Source organism: Lucilia sericata, unplaced genomic scaffold, assembly GCF_015586225.1.
Source record: "Lucilia sericata isolate MDLA Ls3-8-SP2 unplaced genomic scaffold, ASM1558622v1 Contig000033F_arrow, whole genome shotgun sequence".
Taxonomy (NCBI): Eukaryota; Metazoa; Arthropoda; class Insecta; order Diptera; family Calliphoridae; genus Lucilia; species Lucilia sericata.
Window position 1 is genome coordinate 641,873 of NW_023994071.1, and position 27,408 is coordinate 669,280.

At 33.4% G+C, this 27,408-nt stretch overlaps 1 protein-coding gene across 1 annotated transcript in view; it reads right to left on the reverse strand.

Annotated features, from left to right (window-relative positions):
* Positions 1–419: 419 nt before the first annotated feature.
* The window catches only part of LOC119612032 (tyrosine-protein phosphatase 69D), a 314,226-nt gene continuing 287,237 nt past the window's right edge, over positions 420–27,408 (reverse strand). The window contains exon 12 of the mRNA XM_037967748.1: positions 420–726. Within this exon, the coding sequence (XP_037823676.1) occupies positions 661–726 (66 nt within the window). The 3' untranslated portion in view covers positions 420–660. The remainder of the gene's footprint in view (positions 727–27,408) is intronic.

Here is a 27,408-nt window from a genome sequence, read left to right on the forward strand (position 1 = left end):
TGTAACATTTTACGTGTGTCCACTATGTTTTGATCGATAATATCATGCTCAAAATCATACATACATAGCCTACATTAGAAATCGATAGCATAGATAGCATACATTAGAAATCGTGGCAATTTACATTTTTTATTTAATTTTTATTGCCTATACTGTAAATATTTTATATATATATGTATATTCTTTCACCACCTTATTCACGAAAAAAAAAAATTTTATTTTATAAACAGTTTATAAATTAGATTTTGTATGGAAATTTGGTTTTATAAACCTTTTAAAAAATAAAAATGCTGTTTGTGAATAAGGGGGTTAAAATTTAATAATTTGTTCTAGGTGTGAATTAATAAAAAAGTTCAGGAAAAGGAAAACAATAATGCCAACATAAACAAACTTCGTAAGTAAGTAAAGTAATTAGTGTGTGGTATCAAACATTTTTATTAGATTTACATATAAAATTTTACACTCAATTGTCCTTTGGTTACTTGCTTATTATGTATGTATGTTATCTACAATAATGTAGAATATATTATGGTAATTTTACAAAATTAACTTAAGACATTTTATACAATATGTGGTTAGAAGTTCTTAAATAGTAGCTTTTTAATATGCAAAATATGGCTCCTTATATAATTGATGTCAATGACTTCTCCTGGGACATGTTTATTCGGATAACTTATGAAGATCTGCGTAGTTGACTATAGCTCTATGTAGGAACTCGTATTGTGCCTGAAATATAAAAAAAACATAAGTTATTCATAAATTGTTCATATTTTGTTATGTTGCACTATGCAACAAATTTTGGGTCATCGAATATTTCCCGAATGAGACAAACGGCAAATGAAAGTAGACAATTAATTGACTAAATTCCCTAAAGGGTTTTACAAAGTTAGCTCGTATTGCTAATTAATATGCATTTTAAACTCTGCTATTTTTAGGAAAATTTTCTCATATTTAATATCAAAAAAAAAATTGAGCATGACCCTCTCCGAATTTGATGAAATTCATACATACAAAATTAATAGTTCTCCATTTTTTTTTGATTTTGACTGTGTGCCAAACGGCAGCAAAGTTCTATGGTAAAATAAAATTTTCTTATGGTGGAAAATGCTATCACTTTTGCTGTGCCAAACGAAATCTTTTTTGATTACATTAAATTTTGACAATTGTCACTAATTTCACAAGAAAATCTGCATTTATTTTAATAAAAGAAGCACTTTTATTGATTTTTTTTATTTTTAAAATAAATTTCTACAATCACAAATGTATTACAAACTAAAATTATAAAATATTTTATTTTTTGTATTTTCAAATTTTTCTTTTCAATTGTCAAAAATTTATGTAGCCCGATGAGCTAGTAAAATTTTATTCACCTCATATCTATCAAAAATTTACATTTTCAAGTAAATTGTTACCGATTGGCACACACTCTTTATCGAGGTTCAAAATTAATTTTTTTAAAGCTACGCTCACACTTAACAAATATTTGACGTTTTTTATCAAATATTTGTTGGCTGTAATGTGAACACAAAATATTTTTGAAGAGCAAACAATATATCAGCTGTTTTTCGTGAAACATTATTATTTGTCAACCTACAAATATTCTCCCAATGTAAACACAACATGAACACCAAACATGAAATATTTTTGTTTAACTTAATTTCTGCCTAAAAACAAAAAATTAAATACATTTTTAATTTAATAATGTGCTTAAAATGAGTATTTCTGTTTTGACGTTTTGTTTGAAGAAACAAAGCCAAACACAATTCAATACAAAGACTGTGTGCCAAACTGCAGCAAAGTTCTATGGTAAAATAAAATTTTCTTATGGTGGAAAATATTATCATTTTTGCTGTGCCAAACGAAATCTTTTTGATTACATTAAATTTTGACAATTGTCACTAATTGCACAAGAAAATCTGCATTTATTTTAATAAAAGAAGTTCTTTTATTGATTTTTTTATTATTGAAATAAATTTCTACAATCACAAATGTATTATAAACTGAAATTATAAAATATTTTATTTTTTGTATTTTCAAATTTTTCTTTTCATTTGTCAAATATTTATGTAGCCCTATGAGCTAGTAAAATTTTATTCACCTCATATCCATCAAAAATTTACATTTTCAAGTAAATTGTTACCGATTGGCACACACTCAAATAGTGAAAATTTGTTTGCTTGGTGCTCACATTACAACAAATAATTTCGTAAAACAATTGACAGATAAAACAGTAAGAAAAACAAGACTTTGTTTGCAGACAAATAGGAGTATAACAAGAACAGTTAATTCGCAACCAAACCAAAAGCCAAAAATATATATATGTGTTTATATTTACTAGAAAGATAATCATTGAATAATATTTATTCTAAAATTTCATTTAATATTGTTTTTCATAAAAATTTTACCACAAAAAAAAGAAAAAGAAATACAAATTACATTCCATCACCTGGATAATAATCTTGTCGCGATGTGGTGGCTTAGTGCTGGCTGTGGTTCTCTGACATGCTGTTAAACTCTGTTGAGCTTTCCCGCATGACAGCGAACTTAAAAGCCAGCATGACCAAAGGTTATCCTCCCTATACCCTGTTTTAATCCCTTCATTTTCCCACTATACCATTCCGCAATTGTAAGGTTAAGGTGGTTGGAAGCAGTGAGAACCTGAATGGCTAATTAGTGGTAAAAGAAGATCCGGTGCTACGACACGGGACGGTTGTAATGCCTAGTCTAGTCCATATATGCTGTCACTGCATGGATCGTCTTTCCCTTTACTAAGCCAAGTCTGGCGAACAATTGGGTAAAATCGAGCAAGAAGGAAGAGTCAGAAAACATCTTTAAAGCGAGATATGCCAAGACACAGTTCATTCTAGACAAGATGAGGAAGATTGCGTCGAGTACGAAGCTGTGGTAGACGAGTACCGTAAGTTTATGGAAGCCGTACCCAGCACTTCCAAAGCAGCTGCAGATGAAAGGACCAAACGGAACCGATCTCAGACAGAGACGGGTGAACCGTCCAAGAGGAGGAAGGTTACAGATAGCAAAACCGCTCCAGAACTTGCTGCACCCGCAGTCATATCAGCCAGGAGACCATTCAACGAAGTGGTGAAGGACCATCTCCTGATGGCACTGATGAACGACAAAGATGGAACACCTCCTAGCCAGTGAAGTCAACATAGCACCTCGTTTTGACTCCGGTGAGATACATCGGGGATACAGGGAGATCAAATGTATGGACGAGTTCTCAAAGGACTTCCTCAGCAAATGCATCACTAAGATAAGCGACGCATGGAAAAGCTTAAGCCTTAAGCTTATCCCCGCTCAGGAAATTCCGATGAGACCTCGTGCACGCATCTCGTTACCAAAAATTACCACTGAAACACACAAAATGTTGGAATGCCTGAAGCGTCAGAATCCCAACATCCACATGGACGACTGGTCCATCATTCGCGCTGAACAAGGCGACGGCCTCACGTGCCTCATCCTGGCTATCACAGAGTCGGGCTCTGCACCTCCCGCCGAAGTAAGCGACCTCCTGGCCCAAATATGGGCATCTGACGACATAATCATGGGCTGTGATGCCAACTCCAGGCATTCGATATGGGGTAGCAGCGAAAATAATGAAAAGGATGAGTCATTATTCAATTTCATTAATATTAACAATCAAAGTATATGTAATTCTGGTAACACACCAACATTCATTTTTCCAAGTACGGATAATTATAATGGATGGTAGGAGGTACTACACATTACACTCATTCACTCTTATTATGTAAGTCGGAGTCACGTCGATTTTCTCTCGAATTTTCAAAATGGTATCACATATGTCGATTTTCTTCAGAAATATAAGTATGGTAAAAATCTATTACTAAAAACGGTATTATGTATGTCGTATTTTAATGGAAAATTCGACAGAAAGTGTCGATGTGTATTTTACTGGTGACAAAAACTTTCAAAGCTATTGGCATCAGTTCCCGTAGCTCAAATTTGCTGAAATTTGGAAGTTATGAGTACACCAGAGGAACATATAATATAATGTTCGAATATTCGAAGTTAAGTTTGAAAATACGAAATAAAGTTCGAAAAATTTTTTATGGTTTAAAAATATTCTCTGAATCATAAAAACTCCAAAAAAAAAAAGAAAATCTGAATGTTCGAACATTTGTTCGAAAATGTTTTGAGTGTACTTAAATTGACAATTATGATTACTATTGTGGCAATATAGTATTATGTTCGAAAATTCCAAATTAAGTTCGAAACATGTTTAATGGTTTTAAAATAATCTTTGAATACTAAAAATAAAAAACTTCGAAAATTCGAACTTATGTTCGAAAATCTATAAAAGGTAGTGTTCGAATATCCGAAATTAAGTTCAAAAAAGTTTACAATAATCTATGGATTAAAACCATTATTTAATATCGAAAATTCGAACTTTTGTTCGGAATACAAAAAATAATGTTGGAAAATAATTTACGCTATTAAAATAATATCTGGTCATTAAAACAATTTATGGTTCTTATTAACTCAATGTGCTAATATATAAAGGTCAAAAAACTATTAAAAATACTGAATATCGAGACAATTTTTACTATTTCCTCTTTTTTTCATCAAAAGAAATATGCCGCAATACTTAAAATTTTCAATAAAATAAATTATATAAAAGTTTTCAAAATAATCTACTACAAAAAAATACTCATGTCGAACTTGATACATAATACCAATAAAATTTAAATTCGACTACGACGATTGTCGATTTTCGACTACGACATACATAATAAGGGTAATTAATGAAAAATCTAAAATATCAGTTGATAGGTGGAGAGTATCCAATAAAAAGTCTTTCTCAGACCACAATTGGATTCTCTTCGATATAAGATTACATTAATGAAAAATCTAAAATATAAGTTGATATGTGGAGAGTTCCCAAAAAGGGGTCTTTCTCAGACCACACTTGGTCAGAATCCTCGGCAGAATCTCTTGATATCCTACTGGTTACTCATTTCCCCGGCTGCAAAGATGCTGTCAAGGAAATGACAGTAGGACTCTATCGTGAATCAATAACAATATAATCTACCATGATAGAATCTCATGGGCGATTGATAGTTTTTCCCTTTCAAATCAAATGCTAAGGATGTTACAAAGTGCAAAATAATATATCATCCCATGGCTTCATAGAATATATACGCCTAGCCTCTCTCTCTCAACCATGTTCCGGTAAACTGGAGAAAGGTTAAGGTCGTTTTTTTCCTAAAGCTGTCAAAATGAGTCTTGAGAATGCGAAAGACTTTCGTCCAATTAGTCTTTCATCTTTTCAGCTCAAAACGCTGGAAAGACTCATCGACTCACATATAAGGAAATGACTATAGAGCTCATCAAGGCTTCCAACCAGTTAACATCCCTACCTTAAAGGACGATCTACAGAGACAGCTTTACATGAGACTAGACTATAGACTAGACTATAGACTAGACTATAGACTAGACTAGACTATAGACTCGACTATAGACTCGACTATAGACTCGACTATAGACTCGACTATAGACTAGACTATAGACTAGACTATAGACTAGACTATAGACTAGACTATAGACTAGACTATAGACTAGACTACAGACTAGACTATAGACTAGACTATAGACCAGACTATAGACTAGACTATAGACTAGACTATAGACTAGACTATAGACTAGACTATAGACTAGACTATAGACTATAGACTAGACTATAGACTAGACTATAGACTAGACTATAGACTAGACTATAGACTAGACTATAGACTAGACTATAGACTAGACTATAGACTAGACTATAGACTAGACTATAGACTAGACTATAGACTAGACTATAGACTAGACTATAGACTAGACTATAGACTAGACTATAGACTAGACTATAGACTAGACTAGACTATAGACTAGACTAGACTATAGACTAGACTAGACTATAGACTAGACTATAGACTAGACTAGACTATAGACTAGACTAGACTATAGACTAGACTAGACTATAGACTAGACTAGACTAGACTAGACTAGACTAGACTATAGACTAGACTAGACTATAGACTAGACTAGACTATAGACTAGACTATAGACTAGACTATAGACTAGACTATAGACTAGACTAGACTATAGACTAGACTATAGACTAGACTATAGACTAGACTATAGACTAGACTATAGACTAGACTATAGACTAGACTATAGACTAGACTATAGACTAGACTATAGACTAGACTATAGACTAGACTATAGACTAGACTATAGACTAGACTATAGACTAGACTATAGACTAGACTATAGACTAGACTATAGACTAGACTATAGACTAGACTATAGACTAGACTATATACTAGACTATAGACTAGACTATAGACTAGACTATAGACTAGACTATAGACTAGACTATAGACTAGACTATAGACTAGACTATAGACTAGACTATAGACTAGACTATAGACTAGACTATAGAAGACTATAGACTAGACTATAGACTAGACTATAGACTAGACTATAGACTAGACTAGACTATAGACTATAGACTAGACTAGACTATAGACTAGACTAGACTATAGACTAGACTAGACTATAGACTAGACTAGACTATAGACTAGACTAGACTATAGACTAGACTATAGACTAGACTATAGACTAGACTATAGACTAGACTATAGACTACACTATAGACTAGACTATAGACTAGACTATAGACTAGACTATAGACTAGACTATAGACTAGACTATAGACTAGACTATAGACTAGACTATAGACTAGACTATAGACTAGACTATAGACTAGACTATAGACTAGACTATAGACTAGACTATAGACTAGACTATAGACTAGACTATAGACTAGACTATAGACTAGACTATAGACTAGACTATAGACTAGACTATAGACTAGACTATAGACTAGACTATAGACTAGACTATAGACTAGACTATAGACTAGACTATAGACTAGACTATAGACTAGACTATAGACTAGACTATAGACTAGACTATAGACTAGACTATAGACTAGACTATAGACTAGACTATAGACTAGACTATAGACTAGACTATAGACTAGACTATAGACTAGACTATAGACTAGACTATAGACTAGACTATAGACTAGACTAAGACTATAGACTAGACTATAGACTAGACTATAGACTAGACTATAGACTAGACTATAGACAGACTATAGACTAGACTATAGACTAGACTATAGACTAGACTATAGACTAGACTATAGACTAGACTATAGACTAGACTAGACTAGACTATAGACTAGACTAGACTAGACTAGACTAGACTAGACTATAGACTAGACTAGACTAGACTAGACTAGACTAGACTAGACTAGACTAGACTTAGACTAGACTAGACTAGACTATAGACTAGACTATAGACTAGACTATAGACTAGACTATAGACTAGACTAGACTATAGACTAGACTATAGACTAGACTATAGACTAGACTATAGACTAGACTATAGACTAGACTAGACTATAGACTAGACTATAGACTAGACTATAGACTAGACTATAGACTAGGACTATAGACTAGACTATAGACTAGACTATAGACTAGACTATAGACTAGACTATAGACTAGACTAGACTAGACTAGACTATAGACTAGACTAGACTAGACTATAGACTAGACTAGACTAGACTAGACTATAGACTAGACTAGACTAGACTAGACTATAGACTAGACTATAGACTAGACTATAGACTAGACTATAGACTAGACTATAGACTAGACTATAGACTAGACTATAGACTAGACTATAGACTAGACTATAGACTAGACTATAGACTAGACTATAGACTAGACTATAGACTAGACTATAGACTAGACTATAGACTAGACTATAGATTAGACTACCCGCAGGGGTATTCTCGGAAGAGAATATCGGGAACTTACGATCCCGCGGACCCCAGTACTCAAGTTACAGTGCAGGGAGTAATAAACCCAGTACCGGCGGCTTTGGAAAGTGTGAACGCGGGCTTTCAGTCGTCCATATCCAGCTACCGCAAAAATTCTAATCCAGTAGCAAACCTGGCTGGACTAGAATATAATGCTACAGACAACACAAATATTATGGAGATGCTTGCAACAACGGATCCCTTTAGGAGAAACTCAGGTGTTCAGAGATCACCACCGCAAGCAGTGAGCAACATTACACCAACAACATCTGAACAAACAAGCAAAGATGAACTAGAAATGAGTTCCTCAAGTAAATCGTTTGTAGAACTAGGAAGACAAATAGATAAACTTATGTTGTTTATGAAGCCCAAAAATAATATACATCTCGACATCAAAGCACAGATAAGAGTTATTAAAGCTACTTATAATAAAGTTAAGAAAGAGCTACAACCTGAGGAGAAATCTGAAAAAAGCGATCAGTCAACACAGATAACGCCAAAAACTGGTGAAGAAACAAACGACCCTAAACCGAGCGGAGAACCGGTCGATAGTTCCACGGAAATGCAAACTCCTAAGAGAAGCATAATAACGAGTTTAGATGTCAAGGAAAAGGCGGAAATAAGAGAACAGTCAACAAAGACAACCCCCAAATCGTACGAAGAAAAAAATACAGAAAGAGGAGTAGAGAACCTGTAGATAGCCCTACAACAATGCAAACCCCGAAAAGAAGCAAGAAGGTTATTCAAAAAACCAAGAAGAAGATTGAAATGGAAAATGGAAAACCTGTGGAGGATACCAAAAATGCGAAAAACGAAGAATGGAAAACAGTCAAACGTAAGAAAAACTCGCGTAAGAGACCAGTCAAGACAGATGCGATGATAATATCTGCAAAGGGAGAAACTACCTACGCAGATATATTACGCAAAATAAAGGCAGACCCAACTTTAAAAGATCTTGGAGAGAACGTTTCGCGCATAAGAAGAACTCAAAGAGGTGATTTACTACTAGAGATCAAATCAGCGAGTAAAGATATTGTGGATAAGTTCCATGGTCAGATGGAAAAAAGTATTGGCCAACAAGCGGATATTAGAACCCATAAAAAGGAGATCTTTATTGAATGTAAGGACATTGACGAGGTTACCACAAAACAAGAAATATGCGATGCCCTGACGGAACAAATCGAAGTGGAAGGAATAAAAGAATCGGATATCAAGAGCCTTAGGAAAAGCTACGGAGATACACAAACAGCAATTATTTCGTTACCAATGGACATGGGTCGAAGAGTATTGAAAACGGGTAAAATCCGAATCGGATGGGTCATCTGTAGGATTAGGGAAAAAGTGTCCCTTAAAAGGTGTTACAGATGTCTTGAATTTGGACACATTGCAACAAATTGTACCAATGCTCAAGACAGATCCAAAATGTGTAGGAGGTGTGGCGATATCGGTCATAATGCTAAAGACTGTACTAAAAAACCGGAGTGTATGTTCTGTAAACAACGAGGATCCGTAGACATTATTCATGTGGCAGGTAGCGGGAGATGTCCTGTATATAAACAGGCTCTTACCAAGTTACGCAAATGAGGTTACTTCAACTTAACCTCAACCATTGTAAGGCGACACAGGACCTGCTTTCACAGATTATCTGCGAAACTCGTGTTGATGTCGCCATCCTAAGTGAACAGTATAAAAACATGCACAACGCTGTATGGGTGAAGGATTTGTCTAACAAAGCTGCTATATGGGCCTATGGAAACCAGGCCATCGAAGAAATTTCAAAACAACCAGAAGATGGTTTCGTAATGGCAAAAATTGGTGGTGTTTATATATACAGTTGCTATGCACCACCTAGTGCAACTATAGAACAATACCAACGAATGTTAGATCGACTTGTGAGGGATGCAAATTTTCACAACCCAAAAATCATAGCGGGAGATTTCAACGCATGGGCAGTTGAATGGGGAAGCCGATACACCAATAAAAGGGGACGTATTCTACTGCAGACATTCTCAAGGTCCGATCTTGTGCTAGCCAACAATGGAAGTAAGCCAACATTCATGGCTAGGGGAACCTGTTCCGTGGTGGACATCACATTTGTAAGTAACTCGCTGGCTAGAGATATAGAATGGAGCGTCAGCGATCAATACACGCACAGGGACCACCAATCTATAATATTCTCTGTAAATAACAATAGCAGAACGCAACTTACGCCAAATAGGTGTAATACCAGGTATATAGGTTGGGCCTCAAAAAAGCTTCACAAGGACATTTTTACCCAGGAGATTTCACAAACTACTGAAATAGAAGGTACAGCAGAGTACAATGCGAGGTATATAATCGACAAACTGAAGAGAGCATGTGATATCGCAATGCCAAGGCGCAGATTGTCAAAAAACCGTAATTCAAACTATTGGTGGAATGACGAAATTAGCAACCTAAGGAAAGAATGCCTAAGAGCTAGAAGAAAAGCCCAACGCGCGAGAGGAAGATTGGACTTTGAAGTACGCAGTCTAGAATATCAAAAATCAAGACGAGAATTCCAAAATGCCATTGCACGTAGTAAAAGAATTTGCTTCAAATAGATATGTTTGGAAGCTGACTCCGATCCATGGGGCAAAGCCTATACGGTGGTCACGTCGAGGCTCAAAGGAAAAAAATCTCCACAGCCTACTTGTCCACATTTACTGGACAAGATTGTTAGGACACTGTTTCCGGAACAGCAAAGTTTAGTTAACTTGTCGTATAGAACAGAAGATGCAGGAAACATATCACCAGTAACGGAGGATGAAGTGATCCATTTATCAAGCAAAATTGGAGATAGAAAGGCTCCTGGCCCAGATGGCATACCAAACGCAGCTTTTAAGCTCGCAATCAGGAAAGTGCCTAAATTATTTGCCGACCTGTTTAACCAATGCTTGAGGGAATGTATTTTCCCAGACCCCTGGAAGAAACAGACACTGGTACTAATCCAAAAAACAAATAAACCTATTGATGAGCCGTCGTCGTACAGACCAATATGTCTACTGGACACAATAGGGAAACTACTGGAGAAAATAATATACAGTCGCTTGTTACCAATCGTTGAAGCGAAAAACGGTCTGTCAAACTACCAATATGGCTTTCGTAAGGCAAGATCAACCATAGACGCAATCCATATGGTGACGGAAACAGCACAAAAGGCAATAGAGGGCAAAGGGGCAAACAAAAAATACTGTGCGATTATTACACTAGATGTAAAAACGCATTTAACTCTGCTAACTGGGGTTTAATATTACAAACTCTTCGCAGACTTGGAGTACCAGATTATTTGACTCTGATTATTAGTAGCTACTTCTCTAATAGAAGACTGTGCTATGACACAGAAGAAGGTGTTAAGATGCATAAGGTCACGGCAGGGGTCCCCCAGGGCTCCGTGTTAGGACCTCTGTTGTGGAACATTATGTACAACGACGTTCTTACACTGGCAATCCCGGACGAAGCGAACATTATCGGCTTTGCGGATGACATTGCAGTAACAGTCTCGGCAAGATTTATAGACGAAATACAACTTATAGCAAATGAAGTTATCGAAGTCATAAGATCGTGTATGAAAAGCGCTGGACTATATCTAGCCGAACATAAAACGGAAGTCGTTTTAATCAGTAACCGACGGAAACCGGAATACATAAATGTAAATGTGGGGATGTATGAGGTGGTGTCTAAATCGCATATAAAATACTTAGGTATGATGATCGATGCAAAGTTAAACTTCAAAGCTCATAGCGACTATATATCTCAGAAAGCAGCAAACGTAAGAGTTGCTATCGAAAGAATGATGCCAAACCTAGGAGGTCCAAGGCAATCCAAGAGAAAAATTATAAACTCTGTAGTTACCTCGTTGATCCTGTACGCAGCCCCTATTTGGTCTAAAGCCTTTAAAGTAAGATCAACAGTTAAATCTGTCTTATCAGTCTATAGACTATGTGCCCTGCGTGCATGTTGTTCCTATCGTACAACATCAGATGATGCGGCGTATGTCATATCGGGAATGATTCCCATAGACATTCTAGCTGACGAAGCAAATCGAATTTACGAGTGGAAGAGAAGGGGAAACCAAAATCTCAGCTATGCGAAAAAGCTGGAAAGAGAAACATCGCTGAGTATTTGGCAATCCCGATGGGAAGAAAGTCACAAAGGAAGATGGACTTTCAAAATCATACCTAATATAAAAGTATGGATAAACAGGAAACACGGGGAGACAGATTATTTTCTCACACAGAGTTACCTGCATAAATTTGGACTCGACGGCTCCCCGCTCTGCCCACACTGCCCAAACATAGAGGAAAACCCAGAGCATGTAATGTTTTATTGTCCAAGATTTAACGACGAAAGGCAATGTGCAGAAGGAATTGTTGGGCAACAATTGAATACTCATAATATTTTGAACATCCTAGCAAAATCTTTGCTTACAATGATTACCATTAAGTACTTTATTAATGACTTACTTTGTATGTAAAGTCTAAAAAAAATCAAAATAAAGAAACAAACAAACATAAAAGAGTTACTTTTTCTTTTTTTTTTCCTTTTTTTGTGCACACGATATCAAATATCTATTTTTAGACAAACAGAAAATAAAATAGTATTTGTGTGTGAAAACTATTATTTGACGCACAATAAAACAGCTAAGCAGTGGTGTAGTGAGTGGAGCATCCAACTGGCAGACGGAAGGTATTGAGTTCAACCCAAGTCTGTGTCGACTTTTTATTTTTTCATAAATATTCTATAAATAACTCTAAAAAAACAACTTATTTCCAACCAAATAATATTGACTTACTTTTGGAACATCTCAAACAAAAATAAGTACTTTTTCTAGTAGAATTGTAAGCACTTTACTCGATGAATTCTGGTGATTTTTCTAGTGAATTTGTAAGCAAATATTTTGCTGGGATTCTACTATACAAGATGGAAAACTGGGAAGCAATATGCACCATGATAAAGCGAATTCATATAAAACTAAGGAATTAAGAGGAAAGAAGGAAAACTTTAGAACAATATTTGACAGAGGGCAACTAAGCCCTAAGCGATGTAGTATCTTGAATGACAGTCCCGCAGGGTATATGGATGATGATGGAGGTGCTTTAGTCGGTAGGAATCCGACATAACCCATTGTTTTTTTTTAACACCGGGTATCATATGCAAGATTTACACCTGCCTTATTAAAAAAAAAAGACTATAGACTATACTATAGACTAGACTATAGACTAGACTATAGACTAGACTATAGACTAGACTATAGACTAGACTATAGACTAGACTATGGACTATACTATAGACTAGACTATAGACTAGACTATAGACTAGACTATAGACTAGACTATAGACTAGACTATAGACTAGACTATAGACTAGACTATTTTTTTTTTTTTTTTCATTTTATTTATTCTTTATTGAATCTTTCTTATGTAGAAATTTACAATAAGTATTAAAATCTTAACCTAAATTATAACTAACGTTGTTATTGCCAATGCAATTTCAACCAAAGTTCTCGATAATTTGATTATCTGGCAAAATCCAATGTTTCCGTTCTTCTCAGTCTTCTATGACCCTCAAATGACAGCAACTCCCTGGCAAGGGGATTTGGGTGATCCATTAGTTTCGACAAGTAGGTTAAACAAGAGAATTTTATCTCCTCGCGTATTATGGGGACATTGAGATCCCTATGAATATTACTATTGCGAATGTACCACGGAGCACCTGTTATTGACCTTAACAGTGCTGACTGCTTTCTTTGTAATTTTTCAACATTAGATGAGGAGGCTGTTGTCCACAGTTGAATGCCGTATAGCCAGCCATATCGGTTTTATAACTGTTTTGTACAAAAGCACTTTGTATTCCAAGTCTAGAGCTGACCGTGGTCCAATTAGCCAGTACATTTGAGTTGACTTTAATTTTATTTGTGTAACCTTGGCTTCAATGTGGTGAGTCCATGTTAAGCGGCGATCAAGGTGGATACCAAGATATCTCACATGGCTTTGTTCAGGAATTTTTATATTGTTTATCTGTACGGGAGGACAATTTTCTCGTCTTAAAGTAAATGTAACGTGAGTACATTTTGTTGCATTGACCTTTATTTTCCATTTGTCCAGCCACTTTTCCAATTCGCCGATGTGAAGCTGGAGTTGTTCAGAAGCTATTGAAGGGTTATCATGTATGCTTACAAAAGCGGTATCATCCGCAAATGTAGATGTGTGAGTCAGTGCGCTCGTTGGCATATCTGCAGTATATAAAATATATAGGAACGGACCTAGAATACTCCCCTGGGGTACTCCTGCAGATATTTTTCGACGTGAAGAGATCACATCTTTAGATCTGATTTGAAAAGATCTTTCATATATATAATTTTTAAGCAGTTTGTGAACATTCGCAGGTAATAATGTGATAATTTTGTGTATTAGTCCATCGTGCCAGACTTTATCGAAAGCTTGAGAAATATCTATGAATAATGCTGAGCAATATTGCTTGCTCTCGAAGGCCTTCCGAATAAGAGTAGTTATTCGATGTACCTGTTCGATAGTGCTGTGCTTTCTTCTGAAACCAAACTGATGGTCAGGAATAATGCAATTATCGTTAAGGTGTAGTATAAGGCTTTCAAGCAATAACTTTTCAAAAAGTTTTGAGAATATAGACAACAGGTTAATGGGACGGTATGATGTCACTTGAGTGACATCTTTTCCCGGTTTTGGTATCATAACAATTTCGGATACTTTCCATGAGGTAGGGAAATATCCAATACGTAGCATCGAGTTAAAGATGAACAAAATAATTCTCAGTGCTGAATTGGGCAGGTTACTTATCATCGTGGTAGTAATTTTATCTATACCAGGTGATTTTCCTGCCTTTAGACCTTTGATTGCCGTCTTCACGGTAGAGAACCGGAATTTTATTGGGCGTGGAACCACATTATTGATAATGTTAGCACTAATAGAAGAATCTGTATCATTTTCAGTAAACACATTCTCCAAGTGATTGGCGAATGCTTCAAGTTTTTCTGACGTATTTTTTGCCCATTGACCATTCTGGAGGCGTATGGGTGACTCATATGCAATAGGGCATTGCATATGTTTAACAGCTTTCCAGAGACTATATTCTGTTTTCCTAGTAGGGTCTAAGTTTCTGAGATAATTTCTCAGATTAGATTCCTTATTATTTTTTAAGGCGATGTGAAGTCTTCTTTGACACTGATTAAGTTTAATCTTTATGTTTGGAGATCGCAATTGTTGCCATTGACGCCTGAGTGTTCTCTTTTCTTTAATTAGAGACTCAATGTTCCTAGGACATTTCGAATTTTTGTAGTATCCCAAGGTGACTGGGGGTGTAGAAACTTTGACAGCATCTTGTAAGATATCCGTAAATATATCGACAGCGGATTGTATTTCATGGTCATTTTTCAATGAAATGTTTTGTGGCAAGTGTGAGCTAACATACATTTTATACATTAACCAGTTCGTCATCTTGTTAGGGAAACAAGAACAATAGTTTTCCAATTTATTTGGGGTTTCTAATAACGTTAAAACTGTAGGCGAGTGGTTTGACGAGAGGTCCAGTGAAGGGATCACTGAAATAAATTCTCGTTTTATGTTTTTGATAACAGCAAAGTCAATTAGATCGGGAATCTTATTGAGGTCTGTAGGCCAATAGGTAGGTTGGCCACTAGATATGGCATCTAGTCTGTTATGCGATATTGCTTCTAGCAATTGTCTGCCTTTGGGAGTAATGAGGTGAGAGCCCCAAAATGTATGTTTTGCATTATAATCACCAGCTGCTATGAATCTTGGTCCAAGAGTTTTAAAGTAATCGAGAAACTGCTCTCGATTAATATTATACCTAGGAGGACAATATATTGAAGATATTGTAACTCTGCTATCAGGTATATTTATAGAGGTGGCCTGGATATGGTCCTTTTTGTATTCTGGCATTGTGAAATGTCTAATATTTTTTCTCACTAATATCGCTGTTCCACCACAGGCTCTGCCACTTGGATGTTTTGTATCGTAAGTGTAGTATCCGTTAATTCTGAAACAATTCTTTAGGGTAAAGTGTGTTTCAGAGACGAGTAGTACGTCAATTTCCTGAAGTAGCAGGAATTGTTCAACTTCATTCTTGTGTTGGTTAAGGCCGTTAGCATTCCAAAAACAAATTCTTAGGGAATTCATTTCTTATTTAGCAGGATCTGCATGAGCATGCTTTGATTCTGCATTAATTGTTGAAACACATTTTGCATATTTGCCATGAAACTGTTCATGGTTTGAATTAAGTTCTCAATAGAGCTTTGAGAATTTGTTTCGGGTGCGGGTACACCCTCTTTTAATGCATGTGCATATGAAAATAACGTGGTATTATTTTCATTATTTGTTTGCAGATTTTCATTATTTTTATTTGTAAGACTTCTATATTGGGCACTAGAAGTTTGTTTTGCATTACTTTGGGTAACGGAACCCTCTTTTGTCGTATCGGCATACGATTTATTCTGATTGCTTTTATTTGTGATACTTCTGTATTGAGCACTAGAAGTATTAGGAAGACTTGGGAAGTTAGAAGCTTTATATTGAGCATATAAAGGTCTTCTGGCCTTATTTGATTGTTGCATGTGTATATATACTGGTCATCCGCGATAGTTAGCAGTGTGATTTTGACCACAGTTACTGCATTTTCTTTTATTGTTATCTGTTTTTGGGTGGGGACAATCTTGGCTTTTATGGATGTCTCCGCATCTCACACAAACAGATGGTAATTTGCAGAAAGTTCTGGTGTGATCGAACTCTTGGCAATTTAGGTATTGTGGAGGACCTCTGCGTTTAATGGGTTCCTCTACAGTTATTTTGCGATTAAGAAGATATCTTAAACTATATATGGGATGAGTATCACCCTTTTTCTTCAATTGTGAAGAGTTAAAAGTAATTTCAACTCTAAACATTGGTTGAGGAATTTTGTCCTTGTTAAATATATTGTGAATAAACTTCACTTCATAACCTTCAGTCTCTAGCGCCTTTTTAATGTCATCATTTGGTACAGAACTGTCTACACCTTTGATAACTACTGCCAAACCCTTTGCACTTTTTAGTTGATATGTGTAATAATTTCTTTTTTCAGAATCAAAACTATCAACTATTGTTCTAAAAGACTTTTCTGAATAAGCCTGTATTTTTGTTTCCTGAATGTTTCCTTTGCGTAGGGAGACTACGTGGAAATTTTCTTTGCCTACAAGTTGGGACAACTTATTAACCAATAGATTTGTGGTAGGTTCGCGCAAATAGAGGGGAGGTGGCTTGTGGTCTTTTAGAGGCATGGATGGTACTTTTTCACTTTCTTGGTTGTCAAGAAGTGCAAAACAATTTTGACTTACCGAATTTGTTTTCGCCTGTTTTGGATTTGGTTCCAATTTTGAAGTCCTAGGGCTGGACTTACGTTTTGTATAAGTGACATAACGGTCCATTCCAGTTTGGATCTTTTCCGTTTTATGCGAGCTCAATGTATTTGGCTTGTTTTTTGGTATGGCACCAGTATTCTTTGACATTGGGCTTGAGTGATCTTCCTTATCATTAATGGTTTTTATAGTGTTAATATTGTTATTGATACTATTTGTGATATTGTTCACATTAGCATTACTATTTTCATCAACCTTTGTATCAGTTGTTTGTTTTTCTATTTTTTCTTCTGCGTTGTCTTCCACACAATTTTCTTGTTTTGACGCACTTGAGAGAGGAGATCTCTCGTTTGTTGTTGTTTTTGAATCTGTTGTTTGTTTATTTATTTTTTTCTTTTGCGCTATTATCTACACAATTGTTTTGTTTTGGCGCACTTGAAGGAGAAGATCTCTCATTTGTAGTTGTTTTTACACTTAAATAATTTTTATGATTTTTTGGATCATAATTATTGTTGTTGTTGTATGGAGAGCTCACACTAGACTATAGACTAGACTATAGACTACACTATAGACTAGACTATAGACTAGACTATAGACTAGACTAGACTATAGACTATATATTATATAGTATAACTATAATATAGACATTTCGACCACTTCAAATTTTCATCCCTTTCGATTTAGATATAACTCGAAACATACATTCTATTCTTAATTTCGGTTTCTATATAAATTGGATCCTTAACTCATTCGGTTCCTATTTTATGGGCCCCTAAAGTAGGACATCTCGGGTATTTTTGTTCAAAATTAGAAATGTTGATGACTGAATAACTTTGGAACCAGCTATCCGATTTTAACAAATGATGTTTCGTTCGACAGGTCTTCGACTAATCGTTTTTGACATTTCATTAAAATTACATGCAGTCCTGGCGCAAGGACCATATAGTGGAATATGTCCTTTATCCTTGAATATCTTAAAAATGATATTTTGAGTTAAGGATCCAATCTACACGCCATAGAAACCGCATTAAGGAGTAGAATATATGCTCCTAAGGGTACAAAAGTTTAAAACAGCATTTTTTGGTCGATTTATTTTGGAATTATCTTATATGGTATGTTGTTACCAACCAATTAATAACAAAATTAACAACAAAAATAATAATTATCTTCAATTTACGCAGTCGCTTAAATTTCTATTAAATGGCACAACTACTTTGTCTTAGAATTCTATTTTATAAAAAATAAAATAAAACCAGTCATATAAGCCACTATTTACTTTTTGTATAAGGTGATAACACACTTTTGCAGAAAATAAACAAAGAACAGCTGTTATTTGATGCTGTTTGATCTTACATTTGGTTTGCAAGATCAAATAGTTATTTTTTAAAAATGACGTAAATTATTTGACTTTTGGTGTTCACATTGATGAAACAACGAGAAAATATTTATTTGCCGCAAATCAAATTGTTTTATGAAAATCATCCGCATTGCTGTTTGTTAACATGAATTATTTTATGTTCAGATTCGACAAATAAAGTCTTTTCAATCGTGTTATATATTAATATTATACACTTTTATTATATAAATTTAATTTTAAACCTACAAAAATAGTTAAAATTAAAACAAATTGGTAAATTGTTTTTTTTCTCGCATGAAAATATACGATATACTGTGGCCACAAAACATGTGTGTGTTTGAACCAAATTATTTTTGTACTGTTTGATAAAACAATGCCATGAAATATTTGTTCAAGTCGGAACATGAAATAAATATTGCGTTAGTTTGATGCAACTTTAGAAATATTTTATAACAAATATTAACAATCTACAGTAGAATATATGCTCCTGATTTGAAAAAAATCGAAGGGTACAAAAATTTTAAACAGCGTTTTTTGATCGATTTATTTTGGAATTACCCTATATGGTGTGTTGTTACCAACCAATTAATAACAAAATTAACAACAAAAATAATAATTATCTTTAATTTACGCAGTTGCTTAAATTTCTATTAAATGGCACAACTACTTTGTCTCAGATTTCTATTTTATAAAAAATAAAATTAAACCATTCATATAAGCAACTATTTACTTTTTTGTATAAGGTGATAACACTCTTTTTCAGAAAATAAACAAAGAACAGCTGTTATTTGACGCTGTTTGATCTTACATTTGGTTTGCAATCTTTTGGATTGTATTTGATAATTTAAAGTTCTTTTATTTATTTGTGACGATAATTTTCATCATTCGCAATTTGAATACGAAAATAAACCAAAAAATATTTTTCATAATACATAAAAAAATTTTTCAATGCATTTTGATGCAACTGGATTTTGTATTAAATACAATGAAACTCTGATAATAACACAATGTATTGTAATGCAAAGGGGATTTAAAATGCATTAAATTTTATATTGTAATTTTTCTTACATATTTATCCGATTTTAATCATTTTAGACTGTAATTAATGCCTAGTGTTGTAGTTTTAGAATATTTTATTTAAAATATTATGGTTTATAAATAAGGATAATGAAATTAAAAAATGTTCTGTGGTCAAGTATATTTTAAAAACGGTATCTGCCATTTTCATTATTCCTTCACAAGTAACAAGTAAGAATTTATAGTCGGGCGTGGCCGACCATATCACATATCATGTTAAAAATGTTGATTATTTTTTTTTAATAATAGAGTATTTAACTTGATTTTTACCTTAATTCAGAAATATTTTAACATTTTGACAAAAAAAGAGATTTTCCAAAAGAGGGGTTATATGGGGGCAGGGGGTAATATGGTCCCATCCTTATAAATATTGGTAGAGGTATTTACGTCTACATTAGTTATTTATGCAGAATATCATCGTGATATTAGTATTTATAAGTGACTTTTGACCATCAAGTCATTTTCTGACGGGGACTTTATATGGGGTATAGGTTCGGTGACTAGACCTTCAGTATTATACAGAACAGTACTGTATTTAGAGCCCTGTTCTGTATAAATTATTCTTTGCTAAAAAACGTGAAAATGTTCTGTATTTTATTTAGTGTTCTGTATTTGTTCAGTATTTCGTTTTTTTTAGTTTTACATAAAAACGCATAAGTTGTTCACTCCCCCTATTGCTAATCCGCCAATTTATTACACTAATGTTCATATGGATGTAAAAGTTGTTCGAAATTTGTACATAATTCACATGGGGGTATCTCGCCGCCTTATTGCTAGTCTGCCCATTTTTGTCTAAAATATTCATATTATTACTAAGGTGGCTCTCATAAAATTTGAGGACTCTAACTTATACATATACATATTATCTCAAAAATACTAATTCAATATTTTCTGTATATAGGAAGTGCCACGCCCACTACACTTAGTCCGCCCATTTCGCCCACAATTGTTCATATCTATGTCAAAATTGTCCATACAAAATTTGAAGGCTCTAGCTGTAGTAGTTTCTGAAATAGACTACTCTTAATACTTACTTATAGTTCTTTCCAGGCATACACAAAGACACTGTGAAAATTTCAAGAAAATCGGTCTAGCAGTTTAGCCGCCTATAGACTTCAAACAAATAAACAAACAAACCTACAAATAAACACACATTCATTTTTATATATGTATATAGATTTATATGAGAAGTCTCGCTCCCCCCATAGATAGTCCGCCAATTTATTACCCATTATGGATGTTAAAGTTCTTCGCGCAAAATTTGAAGATTCTAGCTCTAATAGTTTCCAATATAAACGAATTTTTGTACTTAAATTATATGGGAGGTGCCACGCCCCCTGCTGCAAGTCCGCCCCTTTTTTTGTCCTTAATAATCATATTGACAATAAGTCTCCGGCAATATTTGAGGACTCTGTTATATTTTCTCAGATATACTGATTTAATATTTTCTAAATATGGGGGGATTGGAATGTGCCACGCCCACTATAGCCATTCCGTTCATTTTGTCCACAAATATTCTTATGGATGTCAAAGTTGTCCATAAAAAATTTTAGTGCTGTAGCTGTTGCAGTTTCTGAGATATGCGACTTTTAATACTTGTTTTGTGTGTGGGCGTGGCTTCTCGCCTTCTTGAAATTTCAAAGTAAAAAGTAGCTTATAACCTCTTCCCGACATACAGGAAGACACTGTGAAAATTAAATAAACTTCAAATATACAAATATACAAACATACACACACATATTCATTTTTATATATGTATATAGATTTTAACTGTCGAGACATTTTCATCAATTTTGATAGTTTTAGTTGTTATTGCCTGTTTAGTTTGGCAAATTTATTTTGTAAGAACTTATATAGCATTTTTGTAAACTATTTGATATGAATATATATGGGAATCATCCCATATATATTCATATCAATAAAAGCTATTTCTTCTAGCCTCCTTCCACAACCTATTTTCATAGTTCAACAATACACTACATGAGTGCTGGTCATAAAAGTATAATTATCAAAAATTTTTGGTTTCTCTTTTACGATAAATATTCTATGTGAAATATCGTAAAAATATCAAAAAGTACCTTCGGAAAAACGAAAAAGTACAAAAATCTCTCTTAATAAATTCTCATTTAATAAGGACCGTGTGAAACCAAAAGGTACCATTTGAAGAAAAGAAAAGTACCAAAGAGTACCCACTTACAGAATATTATTCAGTCAAGACCATGTATGTTAAAATGTATGTTCCTAGGTTGAATATTTTAGAAAAATCCAAAAGCACCATTTATGAGATGAATAGAACTTAAAAGTTCTCCTTAAAGAATCTTATTCAATGAGGACCGTGTATGTTTAATAATCATGTGTTTTAAATTCATATTATAAAACATACCGAGTATCATTTGAAGAAAAAAAAAGTACCAAAAGTGAAATAAATTCTACTTAGTGGAAAGTACTAATAAAAATAGTACAATTTTTCCCATTTTCGCTTGGAAATATACTTTTTAGAGAATTAAGTTTACAAAATGTTCCGTATTTAAATCTATATATCACACATAAAACTCAAACGATTCTTGTTCCAGAAAAATTGTGCTTTCAAAAAGTACCAAACAATTTACTCGAATTTGGTCCTATATAGGCCTTAGTACTCGAATTCCAAAATAATATACCAATAGCTTATTTTGTGGGAGTAAATAAACTACTTTGTCAAATTTTGTAAAAATTGGCTCAATGAGTTTGAATAAAATTAAATTTCCCGTTTTTCCCTTTCTTGCTACTTTTTTTCCCAGTGAAAAAGCAAAAATTTTGTTTCAATAAATATCACAAATTTAGTCCGTAATTTAATAGGAATACTTTAATAAATCGAAAAAATTTTCTTAATGTGCAAAAAAAAAAAGTACCAAAAATACAGTATTCTCCCTTTTACACCCAAAAAGGACTGAATTTTAAAAAAGTACGAAACTGGTGTCTCCTAATTTTGGGAGATATATTTAAAATATTTACAAAAATGTTATTTTGTTTATTAGTTAAAAAGTTATATAGGGCCAAAAAAGGTACCAAAATCACCTTTGTTACACAAGGTGAATTTTAAAAAAGTACCAGACATCCAACTGCTTATTTTAAGAGTAGATACAGGTGCATTTAAAATTTTTCTTATATTTCTTAAGAAAAGCTGTTTTACCCGTTTTTCCCCTTTTTTTACCCATAAATGTACAATATTCCAAAAATCATAACCAAAACACATCTACTGTCAAAATTTCATGATTCTAGGTTTAGCCGTTTGGGCTGTGATGAATCAGTCAATCAGTAACGCTACTCTTTTATATATATGTATATATAGATTCTGAATATGCTTCGATTTTCTTTTAAACCAAATTTAGAGTTAAAATCGTCAATGGGTAATTTTTGACACTGAAAATGATAAATCGTCAAATCTGGCAACAGTGAAACTTTATGCTGAAACTTTTTTCTGTGAACAATCAATATAACCCTGCCAACAATTTCTATCCAAATTGTGACCATAACGTAACAGTTTAAAGTTTTAAACCAGACGTCGGCGCTAGTATTGTTCTAACAACGAAGATTTTCGACAAATTACATGTACACAACACGATCGCAGACGAACTTCTAAACAAGAGCATCAAAAATACAAATATTTTCTTTAGTTGCTTGGCAGCATTCAACAAAGCAGGCTGATGTTGCTTTGTTAAAAAAATTGCAAACACAACTTGAAAAAACAAAAACAACTTGCAAGAACAAGAGCATAATTTGCAAAAACAACGTACACCCTAAATAATTTTCTAGAATGCATAACAATGAAAGTAAATAAGTTCATCTTGTTTCATACTTTTTTTTTGTACATTTTAATTTGAAATGTTGTTTCTACGTGAAGAAATTATCATTCTTATGTACATTGATTACATTTTGTTTATAAATATTCGCATTTTACAGTAATGCAATTTAATCTTCAAAATTAAAAATAACCAAATATTTTTTTCAGTGCAAAGTTCTGGAGGCTCAGATACCCAAATTTTAAATAAAATTTTGACAATAGATGATGCTATAATGCTACACATTAATTGATATTATCTTCGATGAAAATCCTTTCTTTTTTTGTTTTTATTTCAAAAATATTTGAACTTAAATCGAATACTCCTATTATTTTGAACAATACATTTTGTATATTAATTTAAAAAAAATTTAAATTTTTTTAAATCATTTTCTTAAGTATTTATAATAACGATTATAGAAATTAGAGAACAAATTAAAGAAATAAATTAGAAAAATATTCAATTAAAAATATAAATTTTTCCCTAAAAAATGTCAATTTAAAAATTTTTAAATTTTTACTTCTATTATTTTGAACGCAACTGTATGTCTTGGAAACTGGTACAATTAGAGTCCTCAAATTTGGAATGACTATAGTGGGCGTGGGACCTTCCATATTACGAAAATATTAAATCAGTATATCTCAGAAATTATAACAGTTAGAGTCCTCAAGTCCTCGGAGCTATATAAGTATGATTATGATTATTTAGGATAAAAAGTGGGCGGACTAGCAGCAGGGGGCATGGCATATTAATTAAATACAAAAATTCGTTTATCTTGGAAACTATTAGAGTTCAATTCAAGAAGAACTTTAGCACCCATGTAAATATTTTGGGTAATAAATTGGCGGACTACCAATGGGGGGAGCGCACCTCCCATATGAATTAAATACAAAAAGATCTTTTATCTAAGAAACTGAACATTTTGGGGAAAAAGCGGACTTTCATCAGGGGTTGGCTTTTAACCCCCATACAAATTACATAGAAAAATGTGTATATCTGAGATACTCTAGAAGCTAGAATCATCAAATTTTTCATGAAGAACTTTGACATTTATTTGAACATTTAGAGAAAAATGGGCGTAATTGGCCCCTCCCCTATGAATTAAATACAATACAATATTATTCCCATTTTTCATAGCTTACGTGGTATCTCTCATGTGTAAGTGAGTTTTTTTATTTATATTGCTTTTAGGGTAGTAAAGCACACTGGGTATATCTAGTAATGTATAAAACAAAAGTATGATAAGTAGTACGACTCTGTGACAGCAGTACTTAACTCTAAGCATGTGTTAGTGAAAAGGTACCCTGCAGTCAGAATGGGTCCATATGTCTTTTTGTCAACAGTACTAGTTCAAATGTCTCCAATCTTTCATTTCTGTGTCAATATAAAAAATACAGAGACAAAAGATATGGTGTATATCTAGTTGCATTGTCAACACACATGTCATTATTCCTTAAGAAAATGTCTGCAGTAAAACTGTATGGACTCGCGATATAGAAATGTACTAGTAAATTCCTGGTTCTAATGTCACCATATGGATCCATGAGAAGTACTTATTCAGTACCGAGTCAATAGTCATAATGTTACTAGAGGATTTTCAATGACACGCACATCTTAAATGTCTACAGCACTAAGCCTTGTATGGGATATAATTCGACACCAGTACTATTAACAATGTCAATATCGATTTAGCACATTTTTAATATTGATATTTCCTACAGGGTACCTAGCTAATCCTAGTAACAAAAATGTACATGTATTTGAGCATTTAAAATTTTCACCAGACATACATACAGTGTCTCTCATAAGTATTCGAATTTAATGTATTATGAAAACAGACATCATTTTATAATTTTAAATTTAATACTATATTTTGTGGGAAAAATAAATAAGTAAATTTATTATGTTGTCTAGACAGTCCTTAAATTCTATAACACATTTTAAAAAATTAAAAAAAAAAATAATTTACTTAAACTAATTAAGCTTTTTTAAAGAAAAGTTTATAAAATAGCTTCAAAAAAGTATTCGAATTGTTTGTATACATCATATTTAGATTAGAATTATGAAGTAAAAATGAATAATTAAAATTAAATTAGTAGCCTTTGCTTTTAAAAACAACTTCCAAGCGTCGTGGGACCGTTTCTACCAATTTATGGAATATTTCTGGCGTTATTATGTCCCATTCTTCATGCAAAGTAACCGTATGGTGGTTTTGAAGGATAATGAGTGATTTAAAAGTTGTTGTTGTAAATGTAACCACAAATTTTCAATGGAGTTTAAGTCAGGACATTAACTCCAATGAAAATTTGGTGAAAGATGATACTTAGTGTTGTAAATGATTCACATTTTCACGTACCAGGTCGTGTATTTTGGATCGTTTTTTGTACATCATATAATTTTATTTGATTGAATTTTCAATACAATAAATGTAACTCTGCTTGTAAATTAAAATTCTACCACAACACAAAATAAATGTCAATAAATAAAACTAAAATTTTCGGTTTTTTCAAAATAAACGGAATTTTAAAGAAAAAAATTGCTAAAAGTGGACAAGTGAGATTTCGCGTAAAACCCGCTATTAATTCGAATATGTAAGTAGAAATTTTAAGAATTTTAACACAATAATATTTTTCACCAGGGTGTTGAATTCACACAGGACCTGTAAATGTGGAGGTGTAATTTCGTGTACGTGAGAGTCGGACTACTTGTTATACTTTGTTTAAAATTTTATTGACAATTTAAATTTTTACGGTTAAAAATAACCTGATTTAGAAAATGGTGGTTAGTGTATTAGTGTTTTATTTTCTCCTGTTCTGTATTTTGAAAAAATATGAAAAAATATGGCCACCGTAGGTATAGGATCAAATGAGGCCCGATCATTACGAAAAACTAAAACTAAGTTTTGCCGATTTTTGAAGTGTCACCAGAACATTTAACATATTTATGAGCTCAAAGCATTATTCGGGGTGTGCGGTTGTAAGGGGGCTATACGAAATAATGCACCGATTTTAACCATAGGCTTCGTCCTTGGGTCAAAAGAAGAGTATGTGCCAAATTTCATCTAATTATCTAGAAATTTGCGACCTGAAGAGTGTACACAAGGTTAACATAGACACGGATAAACGGACGGACAGACTGACAGCTAAATCGACTTAGAAAGTGATTTTCAGCCGATTGGTATACTTTAAGGTGGGTGTAGGATCAATATTTTTGGGTGTTACAAACATCAGCACAAACGCATAATACCCTCCGCACTATAGTGGTGTAGGCTATAAAAAATAAGAATGGGGCTATCTAGAAAATGGGGGGTATCTAGAAATTAAATGTTTAGTAAAATTAATTAATTTTTTTTCCTTTTTGATGAATCAAATAAAATTTGAAAATTTCTAAAAAATTCTGTTAATAAAAGAAGATCATGCAAAAATAAACATTTTTAATTAGAACTTTTCAGAGAAAGGATTTAACTGTGGAATCGTAGTTTTTAAAGTTAACATCTGAATTTCGTTTGAGTGAGGTTAAAGTTTTTCAACTATGGCACATTCTTATTGTTAATCGGCATAAGAAGCAATGTGACCCTTAAGCGTCAAATAGACTACAAAAGCGGCTTGACAAACGTACCAATATTTTACGTTTGTGCAAGCCTGTTGTGTAGTGTATGAGGGTGTTTCGTGTTTGTATAAATGCTTGCAGTTTGTTTGTACAAAATTAAAAAAAAAAAATAGATTTTAACACAAACATATTGAATTTTTGTCAAACCGTTTGTATGATTTATATTCATAAATAACAAATTGTTCGCCAAATTTACATTTCTAAGAAAAATTTACATCTGTATCTT